This window comes from Ovis aries, chromosome 12 (genome assembly GCF_016772045.2).
Source record: "Ovis aries strain OAR_USU_Benz2616 breed Rambouillet chromosome 12, ARS-UI_Ramb_v3.0, whole genome shotgun sequence".
Taxonomy (NCBI): Eukaryota; Metazoa; Chordata; class Mammalia; order Artiodactyla; family Bovidae; genus Ovis; species Ovis aries.
Window position 1 is genome coordinate 28,163,336 of NC_056065.1, and position 18,191 is coordinate 28,181,526.

At 50.1% G+C, this 18,191-nt stretch overlaps 1 protein-coding gene across 2 annotated transcripts in view; it reads right to left on the reverse strand.

The window, feature by feature from the left end:
- TMEM63A (transmembrane protein 63A) overlaps positions 1-18,191 on the reverse strand; it is a 37,019-nt gene that overhangs the window by 2,014 nt on the left and 16,814 nt on the right. For both annotated transcript variants that reach the window (XM_060396053.1, XM_004013629.5), the window contains exons 8-23: positions 17,485-17,536; positions 16,972-17,080; positions 15,927-15,997; positions 12,124-12,204; positions 11,779-11,902; positions 11,550-11,683; positions 10,145-10,282; positions 8,620-8,773; positions 5,850-5,956; positions 5,621-5,707; positions 5,088-5,150; positions 3,966-4,128; positions 2,935-3,040; positions 1,605-1,772; positions 821-936; positions 376-438 (exon numbers count right to left, since the gene is read on the reverse strand). In XM_060396053.1, coding sequence (XP_060252036.1) covers positions 376-438; positions 821-936; positions 1,605-1,772; positions 2,935-3,040; positions 3,966-4,128; positions 5,088-5,150; positions 5,621-5,707; positions 5,850-5,956; positions 8,620-8,773; positions 10,145-10,282; positions 11,550-11,683; positions 11,779-11,902; positions 12,124-12,204; positions 15,927-15,997; positions 16,972-17,080; positions 17,485-17,536 — 1,736 coding nt within the window. The remainder of the gene's footprint in view (positions 1-375; positions 439-820; positions 937-1,604; positions 1,773-2,934; positions 3,041-3,965; positions 4,129-5,087; positions 5,151-5,620; positions 5,708-5,849; positions 5,957-8,619; positions 8,774-10,144; positions 10,283-11,549; positions 11,684-11,778; positions 11,903-12,123; positions 12,205-15,926; positions 15,998-16,971; positions 17,081-17,484; positions 17,537-18,191) is intronic.

Sequence of the window (18,191 nt, forward strand, 5' to 3'; positions counted from 1 at the left end):
CAGCAGAAACTAACCCAATATTGTAAAGTAACGATCCCCCAATTGAAAAATCAACAGCAGCAGCAGCAACAACAAAAACTCACCAAGCATGAAATATGCAGAGAAGGAAAGTGAGCAGGGAACTGAAACTGAGGGGGACGGGTATGTATCGTGGTAAAACTAATTATCTTCTCGGTGATGGATGTGGCTTCACACATGCAAGAGAAAACATCCGGAGGGACCAGGGATTCCTTCTCAAATGACATTAATTCAGAAACCCTCCTGCCACATGATCAGGGGACTTCTGTCTTAAGAGAGAAGATCAAAGCATGTTTGCAAGGCCCATCTGGCTGGGCCTGTGCAGGTGCTCAGCGCTCGGGTGAGAAACACACTTACTGTGAACGGTGGAGGTACGTGTGCCCCCGCCTCATTGCCTTTGTCACTCGCCGATTCTTCTGTCTGCAGATAACAGCAAAAACTTGCAATGATAAACATAACCGATCTTTCTGAACTAACACCCTCTAAACAAACAGACTATTGACACCCAGAATAATAGTACCAGCTGGCACAAAGCTACCAGCAGCAGCCCAAGAGAGGATGGGGTGGCAGGGGGAAGGCAGCGTGGGGTGGCAGGGGGAAGGCAGCGTAGGGAGCAGGGAAGCGGGAGGGCAGGGAAGCTACACATCACAGCCAACTACCCACGCCTTCCCCGTGGATAAATAAAATCTGGAGAGGGCTGCTGATCTGTTGCTATGGGAAGAGGTGGAGGAGGGCTGGAGGATGAACCCAACCATCTTTTGCCAGACTCTGGCGGGGCAGCGATCGGGGAGGGGCCCTTTACCTTGTAGTTGAGAGGGCTGAGGTGCCTGAAGCATCCAAAGCAGGTATATGCCAAGCAGACCAGGATGGTGAGCAGCAGCACCAGGAAGGTAAACAGGGTGAGGGGAGCCTTCAGACCTGGGGACAAAGGGATGCCAGCCTTGATGGAGGGAGGTCACACCTGCTGCACGAACTGTTGTGTGGCTTCTCCCTCAGGCCAAAAATAAAAGAGAAGACATCATTCCCACCCCCTTCCCACCATCTCCAGCAGCTGGGATGCTGTCTTCACCCCCAGGGGCACACAGTGATGCGCTGAATAGCTGCCATCATCCCGGGTCAATTTCGGACACTGGGGCACTGAGTCAATGGCAAGAGGTCAACCTCCTTGCTGGGTTGGTTCCTTCCAGTCTCCAGTGCCCTGGGAAGAGTCAGGCATCTCTTCTGCATTTTCCTTTTTCCCAAGAGTAGCAGTTTTCCCTCCTGCCTGCCCCTACCTCCTCCACACTGTGACATGTGAGGACCCTAAAAGAATCACTCAGACAAACTTCCCTCTCTCCTGCGGTCCAGTCCCTTCATCTTCCCTGTAAGGCTGTCTGGGGCAATGGACCTGGCCTTCCCCAGCTTACAGCTGACCTCAGGAGCTTGGAACTGGGTTGTCAGTGCTGCACCCAATCAGTCCTCACCCTGGGGTACCACCTTCTGATTGGACACCGAGTTGATGCTCTTAAAGCAGTGAGAGATTTGACTGGCTGGTGTTGATGTGGGAATGGGAGGCTGGGGGTGGCCTCCTGCCCTCCACCCCTTACCCAGGCGCAGGAAGGAGAAGAAGTAGAGCCAGAAGAGGCACAGGATGGGAGCGGCCAGGGCCTGGTTCACGGCCGCGAAGTGGATCCTCTTCTCCAGCTTGGCCGGGAGGTAGGCGAAGTAGAGGTTGTGCCGGTCCACCATGTGCTTGAGCAGGATGTAGATGAGGCCTGCAGAGCCCGGGCTGTGAGCTGGACCTCGCCTGGGACCAGGGGCCGCTCTGCCCCCTGCCTCCCAGAGGCACTTTTTGTGCCAGAGCTGGAGCCCAGGCAGCCCTGCATCTCCTGGCTCTCACTCTCCGAAACCCCTCCCCTCCCCTTCTCTCCTCTCCTCTCTTCTTCCCCTTTCCTAGCCTCTTTCTGACCCCAGGGAGCAGAGGTTTCTGTGTATCCTCATGGATCACTGCAGTTCTAGGACCATTTTGGGGAAAGAAGAGATTTTACACCCAGATGCCTGGCTTCAACTTCCTCCCACACTGAGCAGCCCCAGCAGGCTGAGACCCTCCCCTTGCCCCTCAGTGCTCCCACTCTCCTTTCCCACCCAAGCCGACCCCCTGCACCATCGCTGTCAACAGATGCCCAAGGGTCTAAACCCAGGGATGGCACAGAAGGTATGCAGGTGCTGCCTCTTCCATTATGTCAGGTTCTTAAAAAAAAAATTTCGTTGTTGCTTTGAAAGAGTAACACTACTGTAGATCTTTAAAACAGTACAAGAGATTATATAGCGAAAATGAAAACTTCCTCCTAAACCTCAGTCAACAGTCTCCTGGGTGTTCTGTTTCCTTCCAGAGTCTTCCATTTGTTGCCAGCTCCTGAAGGTGTATTTTATTTGCAAGACCTTGGCCTTCTAAGTCAAGGAGACCTTGGCCTTCAAAGTCCTAAGTTCAAATCCTGCCTCCATTCCTCACTAACACAGCGTTAAGTGCTTCTCTGTGAAAAGGGGACAGAAATAAGACCTGCTTTGAAGGATCCTGAGAGAGTGAAGTGTGGTAATCCACATGGAGGGCGACAGTGGCTGCCACCGTGACAAACACGGCCTCCCCGAGTGCTGCTGGCTGAGAACCAGCTGAGAATGAAGCACTCAGCCAGCAGAGGCCATCAGACCGGAGGAGGACTCAGAGAGGTCTCAGTTTGCAAGGCCAGTGGCAGCAATCCATGAGACATGAAATTAAATTTGGTGTGGCTGGTGGCTATGAGCCACAGCTTGTGGTTCTCGGGGTTACAAGAGGCCCTCTGTCTGGGGCGCTCCATGACGTCCTGGTGCTGGTTGTCCTGGGGAACTCTGCAGAACCAGCCACCCGCCTACCCTGGGACTCACTCCAGGGCCACTCACCAAATGGCACAATGATGGGGCAGGTGATGCTGTAGGCCATGATGACGGTGAAGACGCACAGCATCCATGCATACATGGCTCCAAACTCGTACTCGAAGGCCTGGTGCTGGGAGGGGGAGACGGTGAGGAACTTAGGGGATTGGTCCACCCCAGCCCACCTCCATGCTCTCTTAAGTGGTCAGGGAGAACACATCGGGGAGGACTTTGGAAATGGGAGACTCACAGCAACCCTCACCTCTCAAGGAAGGCCCTTTCTGCCCCTCCACAAGCCTCCTCCAGCTTCACTTAGTTCACACCCAGACCTCTCAAGGCATGATGAAGCATGTTTTCATAGTGTTTTTCTTGTTCTAATCGTGTCTACCCAACAGGCCTGTGAGCCTCCAAAGGACAGAAGGGATATGTCTGACTGCAGAACGATCCTCCACAGACTCTGACGTCAGACCCAATGTCAGCTCCACCCCTTCGAGCCGTGTGTCTCAGCCAAGCATTTGACCTCCCTGTGGCTCAGTCTGTGCGTCTGCAAGGTGGGCTCCAGTAGGGCCCATCTCACAGGGGCTCTGAAGATTCAGTGATAGGATGCAGGGCCTCTTCGCTCACGGTTCCCACAACAGCAAAGGAGAGTAAAAGAGAAGCCCACACACCCAATTTAGAGTCTTAAAACAAATGCCATCAGTTCCAAATGTCTTTGACCTCTCGGGTAATCTAACAATTTATGCAAATAGAGGGCTATGGGAAAGGAATGTATGAATCTTAATTGTGTGTGTGTGTGTGTGTGTGTGTGTGTGTGTGTGTGTGTGTGAGATCAGGCCAGCTGAAATGCAAAACTCCCCACTCTCTCCTCTGCCTGAGACAGAGTGGATGGAGGATGGTACAGCCAGGCCACCTTCACACAGGCTCCTCACACCTCCACTCCCCACAGTGGGGCCCTGGGCCGAACTAGGAGGCCCTGAGCACGGTGCCTGGCACTCCACTAGGTCAATGTGGCTGGTGGGGAGGTTCTGGGATGAAGGCAGCGCCTTCCCCCCTCGTACCTGCTTGACGTTCCTGCGGTCGGCCGCGGTCTTGGCCATGACCATGCGGAAGGTGTAGAGAATGAGGCCAGGCAGCCGCAGCAGCTCCATGCCGTTGCCGATGAAGGCCGAGGCGATGACGTAGTTCACAAAGAAGGCGCCCTGGTCGGGCAGGAAGACGCACCTGGGGAGCCACCGGGTGTGCGAGCTGAGCACCCAGGGAGGGAGAGGAGCCCGCAGCTGGGCAGAGGAGGGACTGAGAGTTGACCGTGGATTCGGCCATCTGGCTATCACAGTCAACCCAGACCTGAGCTGGCTGGGTGTGAGTCTGTCTGTGGCTGCCAGCTCCCAAGTCCTCAGGTTACCCAGCGAGAACTTAAGAAAATTCGCTCTATCCTTTCAGATAGGCACGTGCAGGCGTCCCTGTGAACACTCCCTTGGAAAAGTTTATCTTGAACCTTAGGGTCTACATCAGGACCTACAGTGTAGTATCAGAGGGGCTGGGCTGTATCCCAGCTCTGTCTCTTAACTAGCTGGGTAGCTTTGGGCAAGTTCTTCAGCATCTCTGGGCCTCAGTCTCCCCATCCGTAAAATGGAAATAGTCATCATTTCTGCCTCATAGCTTGTTGTGAAGATTCGATGAGAAACAGAATAAAGCATTTAGCAGAGCATCTTCTTAAATAACAGGTATTATTATTAAAAAGGTGTGGTATAAGCTGAAAATACTAACAAGGACACACATTTAAAAATAAGTTTAACTCCACTCTCATAGCAAAAATAACCCGGGACCAGACAGTTATTCTGGTTGCAGTGTTAATTACTATTCCCCTTTCCCTTCCCTGGCACCCCTGAGACCTAGCAGTTCCCTCTCCCCAAGCGGTTCTGTTCTCAGTAAGTAAGTTTCAAAGGATGAAGGAGACTGTCACTAATTGAGTTTTAACCTAAAAGATTAACCACATTTCTGTACACATAGCACAAAGTAGGTCAGTTCCCAGGGTGCAGCCCAGCCAGGAAGCTGGAGGGGTGATGGAGAGGCTACAGGCACTGAAGCACAGTACCCTCCCCCTCTGTCGCCAGAGTCCCAGCCTCTGGGGGACATTCATCTGGGACCTAGAGCCAGAACTCAATGTGGCTGATACTTACTCCAACCTGATAGAGGCCTCTGAGGACGTTTTATCAAAGAGCCACCGGAAGAAAAAATCCAAACTGAAAGAAAAATAAATCCTGTAAGAATTTATTTCCAATACTCCATGTGATCATACCTATATTTTCTTTTTTTTCTTTCTGCTTTTTTTGATTGTTGTTTGTTTTGTAAAAGGCCTAATCTCAAGATCTACATTGGTTTTCTACATTGCATCTACACTGGTTACTTATTACACCATAACTCATCAGGGCCTGCTTTCACAAAAGCTTCCTTCCTCTGAATAACCAAAGCCATGATTAGACTTGCTCCCTAAGTGGAAGGTCCATGATAAGTTTCATTTTTAAGCTTTTTTGTTTTCAAGGCAGAAAGAACCTATTTCTCTGAAAGTATCAGTGTGCCAGCACAACTGCACTCCAAGAGGGTGTGACAGGTTTAAATGTTGTTAACAATTTGGATCCACTTCCAAACCATTTACATTTTCTCTGGATGTGACCTTGGCTCTGAACTTGGAGCAGGAGGTGGTAATGTGTACCTGGTGAGGCCAAGGGAGGGCAGGATCAGCACCATGAAGATCAAGAATATGTAGACCTTGGTCATCATGATCCGGTTCTCTCCTGACCTGCAGGAAGTCAGACGTGAGCCCTCACAGTCCCTCAGATGCCCCAGGGATTCCCAGGAAGGCCCCTGCTGTGTGCCCATCACGCTGGTAGGCTGCGGGGCCAGAGACCCCCACCCTCAGGGGTGAGTCTCGGAACACTCACTTGGTCCAGTGAGATTCCAGCAGTGTAGAGTAGTAGACGATGGTGGGGAGCAGGGCAGAGAAGGACCACAGGAGGAGGGTTGGGAAGAACTGGCTGATGATGGGGTCCTAGAAAAAGTCCACAGCAGAGAGAGCTGTGAGCCTGGGTGATCTGGGTCATGACCTGTTGCCATGGTGACTCAGTGAACTCGGTTTTGGTTGCATCTGTCCCCTAGAACCAATGCTGTACCTGGTACAGGGTAGATATTCCATAATGCTGGCTGAATAGATGATAACAGCACCTGACATTTGTACAGCTCTTTATTTTTTTTAAATTTTGGTAATGCCACACAGCATGTGGGATCTTAGTTCCCTGACCAGGGATTGAACTCACGCCCCTACAGTGAAAGCACCACTGGATCTCCAGGCAAGTCCCTATATAGCACTTTAGAGGGATGAAAGCAACTTCACATACAACTGGACTCCACTCATCTTCCTGGCCAGATAGAGAACCTCTTCTGTTACCTATAAAAAGCCAACAGCAGACACCAAAGGAAGATGTAGCACTGATGGCCAGGGCCCCTCCCCAGCCTCTTGCCCACTCACAGCTCCCCAAAACGGTGCCATGTTAGTTCCCAATCCGGTCTATGCCTGTTGTACTTGTTATTGCAGTTTCATGATTTGATTAACTTATTACCTTCTCTGAAAAAATGAATCTTGTAACAATAGAAGATTTCGTTGAATACTAGGTTGGACACTTTGGAAAGACTTGATAAAGGTGAATTTCTGAAAAATGCTGTTGAATTTAACAGTAAATTAACTGGAAAAGAGCAACGAAAATGAAATCTAGGATTCTGTACTTTTTGCAAGTATCTTTAAGATCTTGCTTTACTGTAAGAAACTAAAACTAGAATCACAAACGATGAAATAAGGGTATTTTTCTATAAAATAGACAAAGGGGAATTCTAATCAGCAGATCCTTCCTCAAAAGAACAGGCCTTGACCATACACTGTTGTTGTTAAGTTATTAAGTCATGTGCAGCTCTTTGGAACCCCATGGACTATAGCCCATCAGGTTCATCTGTCCATGGTATTTCCCAGGCAAGAATACTGGAGTAGGTTGCCATTTCCTTCTCCAGGGGATCTTCCCAACTGAGGGATCAAACCTGCATCTCCTGCATTAGTAGGCAGATTCTTTACCATTGAGCCACCTGGGAAGCCCAACCATACAGTCAGTTCAGTCGCTAAGTCATTTCCAACTCTTTGTGATCCCATGGACTGCAGCACATCCGGCTTCCCTGCCCATCACCAACTCCCAGAGCTTGCTCAAACTCATGTCCATTGAGTCGGTGATGCCATCCAACCATCTCATTCTCTGTCGTCCCCTTCTCCTCCTGCCTTCAATCTTTCCCAGCATCAGGGTCTTTTCTAATGAGTCAGTTCTTTAGCTTCAGCTTCAGCATCAATCCTTCCAATGAATATTCAGGACTGATTTCTTTTAGGATTGACTGGTCTGATCTCCTTGCTATCCAAGGAACTCTCAAGAGTCTTCTCTAATACCACAGTTCAAAAAGCATCAATTCTTTAATGACATGCTGAAAATCTCAACAAAAACTTATGCATTTTTAAAATTATCTATTGAGCCATTTATCACAACAGCCCCATGAGTATAACACGGCAGAGTGTTATAGAAGAAAAACCAGTCTTTAGAGGAAAAAGCAAGGCTCTGAATTCACCAGCTAGGGAATGGCAGAGTTAGGACCAGGCCCTCAGGCCCTCTGTCCACTGTGTGTGTCCCAGGGTATGATTAACCAAATGCCAAGTGGAACTGAAAAAAACAAGACTGAGGATGATATTTCAGCAAAGCCAATTATGGGAAACCAGGTAGATGCCATTTTAGGGAGTGTTTAGTTGTTATCAATTCACATAAGATTTTTTTAAAAATCATTCATTAGCTATCTAGAGTAAATACAATAAGATTACCAGAAGCTGAAATGTAAAGAAAAATCAACAATAATAATTGATTCATGATCCTGCTATCCCAGAGAGCAAAAGACGTTTTTTCATTCTTTGCTAGCCACTTCCCACAGCAGCACACTTCACAGGCACATCACCGTGACCACTGCTGAGAGATAATTTTACATCCTGATCTTATCATAAGCCCCCCATGTCTGCCACAAAATCTATGTAATTTTTTAATGAAAGCTTAATGGTCTATCAGACTGAATACACCTCATTCAATTCAAATTTCCCCTACTGTTGAGCATGTGGATTGATTCCATTAGAGCTGTATCTATATCTTTATAGTAACACATATACACATACATGGACTTCCCTGGTGGCTCAGAGGGTAAAGCGTCTGCCTGCAATGTGGGAGACCCGGGTTCGATCCCTGGGTTGGGATGATCCTTGGAGAAGGAAATGGCACCCCACTCCAGTATTCTTGCCTGGAGAATCCCATGGATGGAGGAGCCTGGTAGGCTACAGTCCACAGGGTCACAGAGAGTCAGACACAACTGAGTGACTTCACTATACATATTCATATACATGGATGCACACACACACACATATATACACATAACATTACTACAAACACATTGTAATAAATGCTGCCATATATGCCCAGGGCTTAAAAACACAGACATGAGTCGACTGGTTCAGTTTGAAACTAAACTCCTGGTTTAGTTTGACCCCCATCCTGCCAGGCCAGCCCTTGGCCTCATCCCTCCACCTCCCACTCCACCCTCTTATCGCCAGCCCCCCAGGAGGGGCTTGGCAGAAAGGTCACTCACATTCAGTGCATGGATAGGTTTGGTGACGTTGAACTTGTCCATGGTGGACAGGATAATGGAGGGTGTGGTCAGGAAAAACAGCCCCACGAAGAGGATGAAGTTGATGCCCAGCCACTGGAACCACCAGCGGAAGCCCTGAATGGAGAGGTTCTTCCTGCAGAGAGGAGGACACAGGCCCTGGAGGCTTATCTCTCAGGCTCTGGTCACCTAAGACACCAACAGTGCACTTGGCTAAGGTGGGTCAGAAGGTCAGATTCAGGCAAGGCAAGTGACTAGACCGAGGGCTCCAGCTGAGGGCTCATTCTGACCTCAGGAGCACAGACAAGTGTCCTGCACTGACCTTCAGCTCCAAGAAGGTCAAACTTGGGGTCCCTGTGAGCTCAGGGGGAAACAAGTTATTTGCTGCTAACATGGCTCCTCAGCTGGAGTCTGGGGCCAGAACCTACCTGAAGAGACACCAGGAGCCTCCAAGCAGACCAAACAAGGCTCCAATGTGGCACTTCTCAGACACACTAGAGACATAGGACCCCCGAGGGGCCCATGAGCTGGGGTGTGAGGAGGAGGGAGGCAGGAGGCAAAGGCGAAAGGCCCAGCTGGGAACTCCCTGGCTTCTTGCCTCCACCAAGAGCAGAGTGATAACCAGTCCCAAGTTTAGAAAGGTCAGCAAACCAGAGCAGAACTCCCAGGGGCTGACGCACAGCCGGCAGAGGCGAGGGCCCAAAGCTCGCTCTGGACAAGGAACTGAGGCCAGGCTGGACGGCAAGCCGAGCCGGGGCCTCTGCCGGGCCTCCTTGCCCTGGGCATCATGCTTCAGGCTCCCGTGGACACAGCTCAGGTCACCAGTTTGCGCCCTAGGCCAGAGGCAGCTGGCACTAAATGCAAGTCTGCCCTGTCTGATACAGCAGCCTCGAGTCACAGGTGGCTGCTGAGTGCTGACATGTGGCTGGTCTGGACAGAGATGGGCCAGAAATGTCAAATACATGCTGGATTTCAAAGACCACAACACAGGAAAAGGAGATTGTAAAACCTTTCAATTTTTAAAAATTGTTGCCATGATAACATTATATATAGAGAGAGAATTCTTATGAGTTAATTTTAGTACACTTTTTAGACCTGTTCTTTATTTTTAATTTTTGGGTTTTTTTGGCCACACCACATGGCTTGCAGGATCTCAGTTCCCCGACAAGGGACTGAAGCCAGGCCACAGTAGTAAAAGCCTGGAATCCTAACCACTAGGCCACCAGAGAACTCCCCAGTTTCTTTTACATTTTTTAATGTGGCTAAAAGGAAACTTAAAATTATACACACAGCTCCTATTATAATCCTACTGGACCACTGATGCCAGGGAGAAACACTGGAGTGAAGCCCTGGATGTGGACAGGCCCTCCCATGATACTCCCCACCCCCGGCCCAGAGGGATGCAGGAGAGTGTGTGTCTCCCTGAGTGCCAGGTCACACCTGTGCTTCCAGGTGACTTGGGCAGCCCCACAGGACACCCCGGCCTCTTTCCTGGCTGTGGGCTCACCAGCAGATGTCCTCGGGGTAAGCGGCGAAGGTGACCGACCACCTGGAGATGCCGAGCTCTCTGCCGTGGGACGAAGGCTGTGGTTCACCTTTGCACTGAAGGCCCTGACACTTGCAGGCATTGAAGTCCTTCAGGATGCTGCCAGGAAATGCAGAAATGACCAGGGTCCAGACCCCTCAGGGTACCATGTACATACACATGGGGCAAATAGGACCATGGGAGACTGGAAGCCCCGTGGCACAGGACTTCTACTTTATCATTAGCTTATTATAATTAGCGCTGTGAAAGAGATGTCACTCTTAGCCCACTATGTGCAGAACTTTGTTCAATCCTTAGAACAAGCCTGCCAATCAGGGATTACCATTACTATCTTACAGACGAGGAAATGCAGGCTCTCAGAGTGAGGTTTGCATCCCAGCTGTCTGACTAAAACCCCTGTACTGTTCCCGTCACCCCAGCACAGGGGGCTCCTCCTTGCATCCTGCCCCCCCGCTACACTCTGCCTGTTAAGCTGGGCTGGTTGCATCCCCCTGCCGGGCCGTGGCCTCACCGTTTCACTCCCTCACCTCCTCCCAGACCCCCTAGCAGCGTGAGACTGCATTACTTATGACCCCAAGATACCCCTCCCTGGGACTCCCACATCCACCTTCACCACTCTTTCCCCCTTTAGTCTCCCACAAAGAACCCACCAGCCCCCACTCCCGTCTCAGAACACCCTTCCCCTTCTCACTGGCCTTCCCCTCAACCCCGCTTCACTTCAGGGTCTGCAGGGCACATCCAGGGAGTCTGTTGCCAGGGTTCATGAAGCCCCAGGCAGGGAAAGCAGGGGGAGGGGCATTTGCTGGCTCACCTCCCTTCCGCCTCCCTCTCCTGCCCTCATCCCCTGCTGCCCCCAGCACAAGGTGACATGGAGATCCCAGGCATGAGAGTGCTTTAGGAGCTACAGCCAAGGTGAAAACCCACTCCCCTGGGCCAGGCTCCTGTCAGCAGTGAGCATTCTACCCCCAGTGGTGCCTCTGTAGGGAGATGGGAAGGACACACACAGAAAGAGAATCTGATTCCAGAGTGGATATATGAAGGAGGGTGGGTACATCCCACCTGGGAAAATGCTGGGCCACAGAGGCAAGAGGATCCCTGGGCAGCTGATGAGAGCCAGCAGTGGGGTAAGGCTATGACAACCAGAGAGGGGCTCAGCTACAATCACCCGAGCCCAGTCGTCACACAAACACAGGCTGGGCCCACCGAGGGAGTGAGTGGAGTGGGTGGCTGGCCCCCACGCCAGCCACACCCAGTGAAGGAGATGCAAACGCCACAAACAAACGCCAGAGATGGCAGTCCAGCAGGACCATCTCAACCCGAGAGGAACAGCCAGTTGTCTGGAAGGAAAGAACACACCCACACTCACTAGGTGGCCATGGACTTCTCCTGGAAGGTGACGAAGGCCATTCCCAGGGGCTGCTCCTGGACCCTGCATTCCTCCTCTGTGATCCTCTCCATCAGCCTGTCCTTCATGCGCGTGTAGTAGGAGATGGCGTCCTCCTATCAGAGGACACAACCCCGTGTGATGACGTGGCCTTGTGCGGGTGTCAGGGGGCCCAGCACCCACGCCCCCAGTGGGCCCCCAGCACCCTCACCCACTCACAACCCCGCACTTCACAGCAGCAGAACTGGCCACAAGGCTTGGGGTTGATGAAGGTCCGCTGGCCTGTCTTCACCTGCAGGTTTGTGTAATAGGTCAGGCTCTTCTCAGTCTTTTTTCTGTAGTGGGAGGGACAAACATCAGACTCGCAATGACACCCGTCATTACCCACTGGTCACCACCAGCTTCCTAAGCAAGGAAAGGGCAGAGCCACCCTCCTCCCATCCTCGCTGGGGGAGCCGAGGCCAGCAAGGAAGGAAGGTGGGCATCTCAGAGGGAAGGGTCAGAAAGCTGCAGGCCAGCTTTGCCCATGCCCACCGCCCTGCCAGCCCTCCCTTACCTCTCCTTGCACAGGTAAATCAGCTTGGCCACGTTGTAGCACAGCTGGACCTCCACCACTTCACACGTGGGATACGCGTCCCTGTGCCCCGGAAGCAAAAGAAGACCACTGGGAAAGAGAACCCCTGGCAGGAGAGACCCCAAAGACTCCAAGGGTGGCAGAGCAATTACATTTTCATTTCGGCACCTCTTTGTCTTTTACCAAAGGGGGAAATTTTGAAATATAATACAAAGAGGTCCTTTTTAATAGCAAGAAAGTAACTGCCTGAAACTGACAAGTTTACATCTACTTGGCTTTAAATCAGCACTTCTCTTGGAGAAAAAAATAACACTATCTATTACCTCTTCTACCCACGCAAGGGAATAAATTTGTTGTTTGCTCCAGGTCCTATCTACCTTAGACCATCACTGAAATCCTATTCAGTTTGTGACCCTTTTGAAAATCACAGGTCCAATGAAAGCAAAGGACCCTCAGCCCAGCAAATGCATTCACAAATCCTAGTAAAATACTGCATGTATACTTATTCTTGGCTAGGCACTGTAAGAACATTAACTTATCTGATCCTTACCATGACCTGTGAGGTTTCTGTGCCCACTTTACAGATGAAGAAAATAAATGCTAGAGAGGTAAAATGACTTGTGATCAAGATCACAAAACTAGTGCGTCTCTGAGTCAAGAAGGGAATCCAGGTGGCCCAGGTCCAGGGCCCACACCTGTACCCCCATACGATGCTCTCTCACCTTATACACATAATCATATGTACAACTCCTGGGCATTCCTGAACCATGTAAATCCCTATCTACTTCACACCAAGCACTGGGTACTGGGCTTGGAGCCTGGAAAAGTTTACATTTTAGTAACAGGCAACCTGAAATTTCAGGTCCCAATAGGAGGTTTGAGGAAAAGAACATCAGTGAAAGCATCCTTGCTAAAAGGCTGATTCACACATCAGTCCCCGTGGATTGCAGCAGTGTTCACTAGAAGAGCTTCCTAAAATAGGAGAAAGTGTGATTCAGTGTTTGTAATGGGAATGCAAGGACTGTTTTTTTTCTCTTTTAGGTAATACATTAAGTGGAGCTACTGTTTCCAAAGGGCTTCCCTGGTGGTAAAGAACCTGACTGCTGATGTAGGACACGCGAGTTAGATCCCTGGGTTGAGAAGATCCCCTGGAGGAGGAAATGGCAGCTCACTCCAGTATTCTTGCCTGGGAAATCCCATGGACAGAGGAGCCTGGCAGGCTACAGTCCATGGGTCACAAAGAGTCGGACACAGATGGGCATGTACACACGCACTGTTTCCAGATGTTGCCTAACAGGACACGTGGGGGAGCTGTTTCAAGGAATCAAGAAAAATGATTCCAGTATCCGGTGTTTACACAGAGAAAAATATTTCTAAAATGCTTTGAGTTTCTGAAAAAGAGGTTAGTCAATAAATTTTAAACATTTCATTTTACAATTCTGTTTATATTAGTAATTTGAGGCCTGGCATGCTGTGGTTCATGGGGTTGCAAAGAGTCAGACACAACTGAGCGACTGAACTTGAACTTGAGTCATTTGTTTAGAAAGTGTTCTTCATAAATAAGGCAAAGCTAAGCCATGCTGTTGCTTAGTCGCTTCAGCTGTGTTCAAAGAACACAGATGTGTTCTGTGTGACACTATGGACTGTAGCCTGCCAGGCTCCTCTGTCCATGGAATTCTCTAGGCAAGAATACTGGAGTGGGTTGCCATGCCCTCCTCCAGGGGATCTTCCTAGCCAAGGAATCTTCCCAACCCAGGGATCAAACCTGGGTCTCCTGCATTGCAGGCAGATTCTTTACCACTGAGCCACCAGGGAAGCCCAAGCTAAGCCACAGCCAACCCTTAACCCATACTACAAGTTACTGACTGCTGATGAGGAAGGAACACAGACTGGAACCTCAGCTCCCAGGCTGGGGTTCCAGCCCTCCAGCCCAGGATCCTGGGAGTCTCTGGCCTGCTCTGCCCATACCACCCCCTTTCCTGACGGGCCATATGATTCTCTGCATTCATAGCACTGTACACACATAATTTCCTTCTCACAGGAATGTCGGGGTCCAGCCCCGGTGGATCCAGGGAATTTGAAGTGGGGACGGAGTCGGCAAGGAAAAACTTATTTAATTAGAGATATAACGAGAGATTAGGAAAGAATAGTGTAGTAAGAAAATTAGTGGAGAAAACAGGCTGATATTCCTTGGTTTACACAGAAAGCTAATAAAGTCTCAAGACAAGAAACTTGTACCGTCTACATTAGGCCATAGGCGCCTGCTTGAATAGTGGAGGGTGCCCCGCCTTGGGCTCCCTTTCGCGTGGGTCTTAGAAGCCCTGGCAAATAAGGAGACAGGGAGAGCCTCTGTGTTCCAAGGGATCAGCCTGAAAAGGAGAGGGAGAGAGAGGGAGAAAGCGAGAGTTGACATGGAAGGAGCCGATTTCCAAGAAACTAGTTTGAGAAACTGATCTGAGAAACTGGTCCGTCTTTTATTTTTCAAGAAAGCTTTTTATACTTTTGGTTGTACATAGAGATCAATGGATAATATAAAGTTATGTAGGGTCAGCAGCCCTGACCCTTATCAAGACCAGGCTTTCTCTTTGTAAATGTTTCCGTATACAAAGGGTCTCAGGTGATTTACAATATCTTCTGGCCAAAAGGCCTGTTAACATTTCTTGGCTCTCTTCCTTAATGAATGTTAATCTCATTTTCCCTGTAGTGTTTTTCTTTAATCTGCATCACCTTCAAAGTACTAAATAAAGTTATATTAAAAGATAAGAAAACTTGGCGGCAAGTATTGGCTCAATAATGAAACCCTTAATCAGTTTTATTCTAATGATTTTTCTTAGAATTTCTTAAGCTTGGGAGGCTGTAAACAATTTACATGTGCAGTCGTAAAAATATGGGCAGACCGGTCAGGTAAGTTAGAAAGCTATCAGAGGGGTTTAAGCCGAGACATTTTTTTTACGCCCAGGAGACTTATTAACTGGAGCTCTAAGTTAATTCCTTTTAGAGGAAGGTGGTGGGGGACAGCCCCTGTTAATGTCAGAAGTGTAAGTGGAAAGCACAGTGCAGTAAGGCAGGCAGACTCTGGTTTCGGGGCAGATGCACGAGCAGATCCAGCGAGGCTCCCTTAAGGCCTGACTTGCCTTTGCCTGTCGGGCCCCTTAACCTCATGACCTTTGCTGCGGGCGGGACTCGTGCTGGCTCCTGGTATAGGAAAGCCCTTTCTCCAGCCTCCCCCCTGCAGGAATCCCTGTGCAGGTGCTCAGAGGAGGCTGCCAGAAGGGAGGTTCCGGGAGGGCTGAGTGAGCTCTGGGAGGACAGAGCTCTGGGCACAGAGCGCTCACTCAGGAAACACATTGATCAGAAGAATGGACCATGAAATGCAGGCCCAGGTCCCTCCCCTCCGAGACTAGTCTTTCTCAGGTATCTCTTCTTCTGCAAAGTGGACACGGAGAAGCCCAGAGTGAATCCTTTTTTTTTTTTTTTGGTGGGGAGGGGGGGTTTCCTATGAATCCTCTTCTTTCCCCACTAGCTCGCAAGATGCTTCTCTGTTCCCACACGCCAGCCTGTACTCTGGTTACTGCAGTCACGTGGCTTCTGGCAGAGGATGCATCACCCCAGCCCAGGCCCTTGCAGCCCCAGCAGAGCCTGCCCACAGTAGTATCCAAGGCTCTGTGGCTGGGCCAGGCACTCTGGGGGGGTCTCTGTGGGTGCCCAAGCTCATCTAAGGTGCCCGTCCCACCCAGAGGGTGGCTGTGCTCCCCTTCCCTCTCAGCGGAAATGGCCCTGCTCACCGGAAGTGGCTCTCCACCGTCTCCTTCTTGGCATCTTTGGGGAGTCCTGTGACAAACAGGGTCCTCCTCACCTGCCAGAGAAACACACCAGCGAGAAAAGTCACCAGGGCAAGCCAGTCTGCAGAAGGACATCCTGTTCAAGCTGTTCACCCTGTTTTCCTCCCCAAGGAAAACAATGGGGGCTCAGGGGCTTAGAGGCTCATCTTCCAAGCCTGACAGAGCCTTGAAGTCTGTTATTTACATAGCATCTTTTCTAGGCAGTCAAAAATACACTTCCAGGGGATTCCCTGGCAGTACAGAGGTTAGGGCTCTGTGTTTCCACTGCAGGGACATGAGTTCAATCCCTGGTTGGGGAACTAAGATCCTGCATGTCACACAGTGGCACAGCCAAGAAAAAAATACATTTCCAAAGCAATTTCTATGAGCCTCCTTTGCAAGACAAGAGACTGAGAAAGAACCCAGAGAGGGGAGGTGACTCAAAAGAGGTCACACAGCAGATCAGAGTAAGACCCAAGAGCCAACTCATTAGAAAAGACCCTGGTGCTTGGAAAGATTGAGGGTAGAAGAAGGGGGCCAACAGAGGATGAGATGGTTGGATGGCAACATCAACTCAGCGGACATGGGTTTAAGCAAACTCTGGGAGATGGTGAAGGACAAGGAAGCCTGTTATGCTGTAGTCTGCGGTTCATGGGGTCACAAAGAGTCAGACACGACTGAGTGACTCAGTTACAACAGAAACTTCCCCTACCCTCATCAAGCTGTCGGCTGCAAAGAGAGAAGGAGCTGCTCTCAAGTCAAACTTCTTGGAAGTTACTTAGAATCAATAACTACAAGCCCAAACCCCAATGGTGGGTAATAGCCAAATCCTAAAACAATCTATCAAAAAAAAGAAATTCTAAATGCCAATTTTGAGCACACACATGCAAGCCTGAGGCCCCCTTGCACTCACTGCCATTGTGGTGCTGGGGAATAAGCGTTGTGCCAGTCCTTTCTGGTTCCCACCTGAGACCTTCCCCAGCACATGCCCAGACCATCCCCTACTCACCAGGCTTTCCTCCTTGTACTTGATGGACTGGGTGTGGTGTCGCATGAAGACCACAGTGAGGATGAGGTAAAGGATAGCAAAGATGGTGTGTAGCCAAAGGAGGTTGTTGCTGTGGGGAGAGGGGAACAGCACCTGCCATCAGGGCTGGGCCCCCAGGCAGGGGCTGAGGGGCAGGGGCTGGGCTTGTTACCTTCATGGCCCTGAGCTGAAGGCCAAAGGCTTCATCAAAACAGATTCCTCCGGCAGAGGTGGCATGGCCAGTGCCCCTTTACAGAGGGCGCTGTGCTGGCAAATGCACGCCAGCCCCAAATGACACCCCCGGGTCTCCTAAGACCCACTGCAAAACAACAGCAGCCTGGGGCGTGTCCACGCCCATAGCCCAGTGACAGGTGCTAGCGGCAAAGAAGCTTTGGGATGCTAACCCTCCCGCTTCGGCCTATTCTGGGCTCCAGAGCCCACCCTCTCCTCGGTCTCACCCATCAGCACCCTCATGCCCGGCCAGCTCGTACTCACTCAGTCTGCAGGTTTGCGATTGTTGTCCTCCCAAAGCTATAAGGGTCTTTGTCTGCAGAGAAGCACAGATACTCAGGGTCACACTAGAGACATGCGACGGGTAGGGGGAGCAACCTTGGTTTGTGGAGCTCTGAGGAGGGGAAGGATACGATATCCAGACCAGTCCGAGGATGGTGACACTTATCCAGTCTTCAGAGCTACACCACCCAAGATCTTTGCTTTTCTCCAAGATGCTCCTGACAACTTCTTCTCAACCTACCTAAAGTCAAAATTTGACTTCATCTTGCTTTGAGAGTCTCGTGGCATCCCTTTGGAAATATAGATACATCCTAAACTGTTCCCAAAACCAAAGCTGGGAATCACTGGGTATAAGTGGGTTTATGGGACTTCCCTGGTGGTTCAGTGGTTAGGAATCCACCTTCCAATGCATGGGGTGCAGATTTGATCCCTTGTCAGGGAATTATTAATAAGATCCCACATGCCTCACAACCGAAAAAACAAAAAACAAAAAACAAAAAACAAAAACAAAAGAAACATAAAACAGAATACTGTAACAAATTCAATAAAGATTTTTTAAAAAATAGTCCACATCAAAAACTCTTTAAAAAAAAGAAGTGGATTAATGATGGTGTTTTGGATGTTGGATTCCTGTGGGTGCTTGGAAATAGAATTCCACGCTCTTATTTTCACTCTGAGCATCACAACCA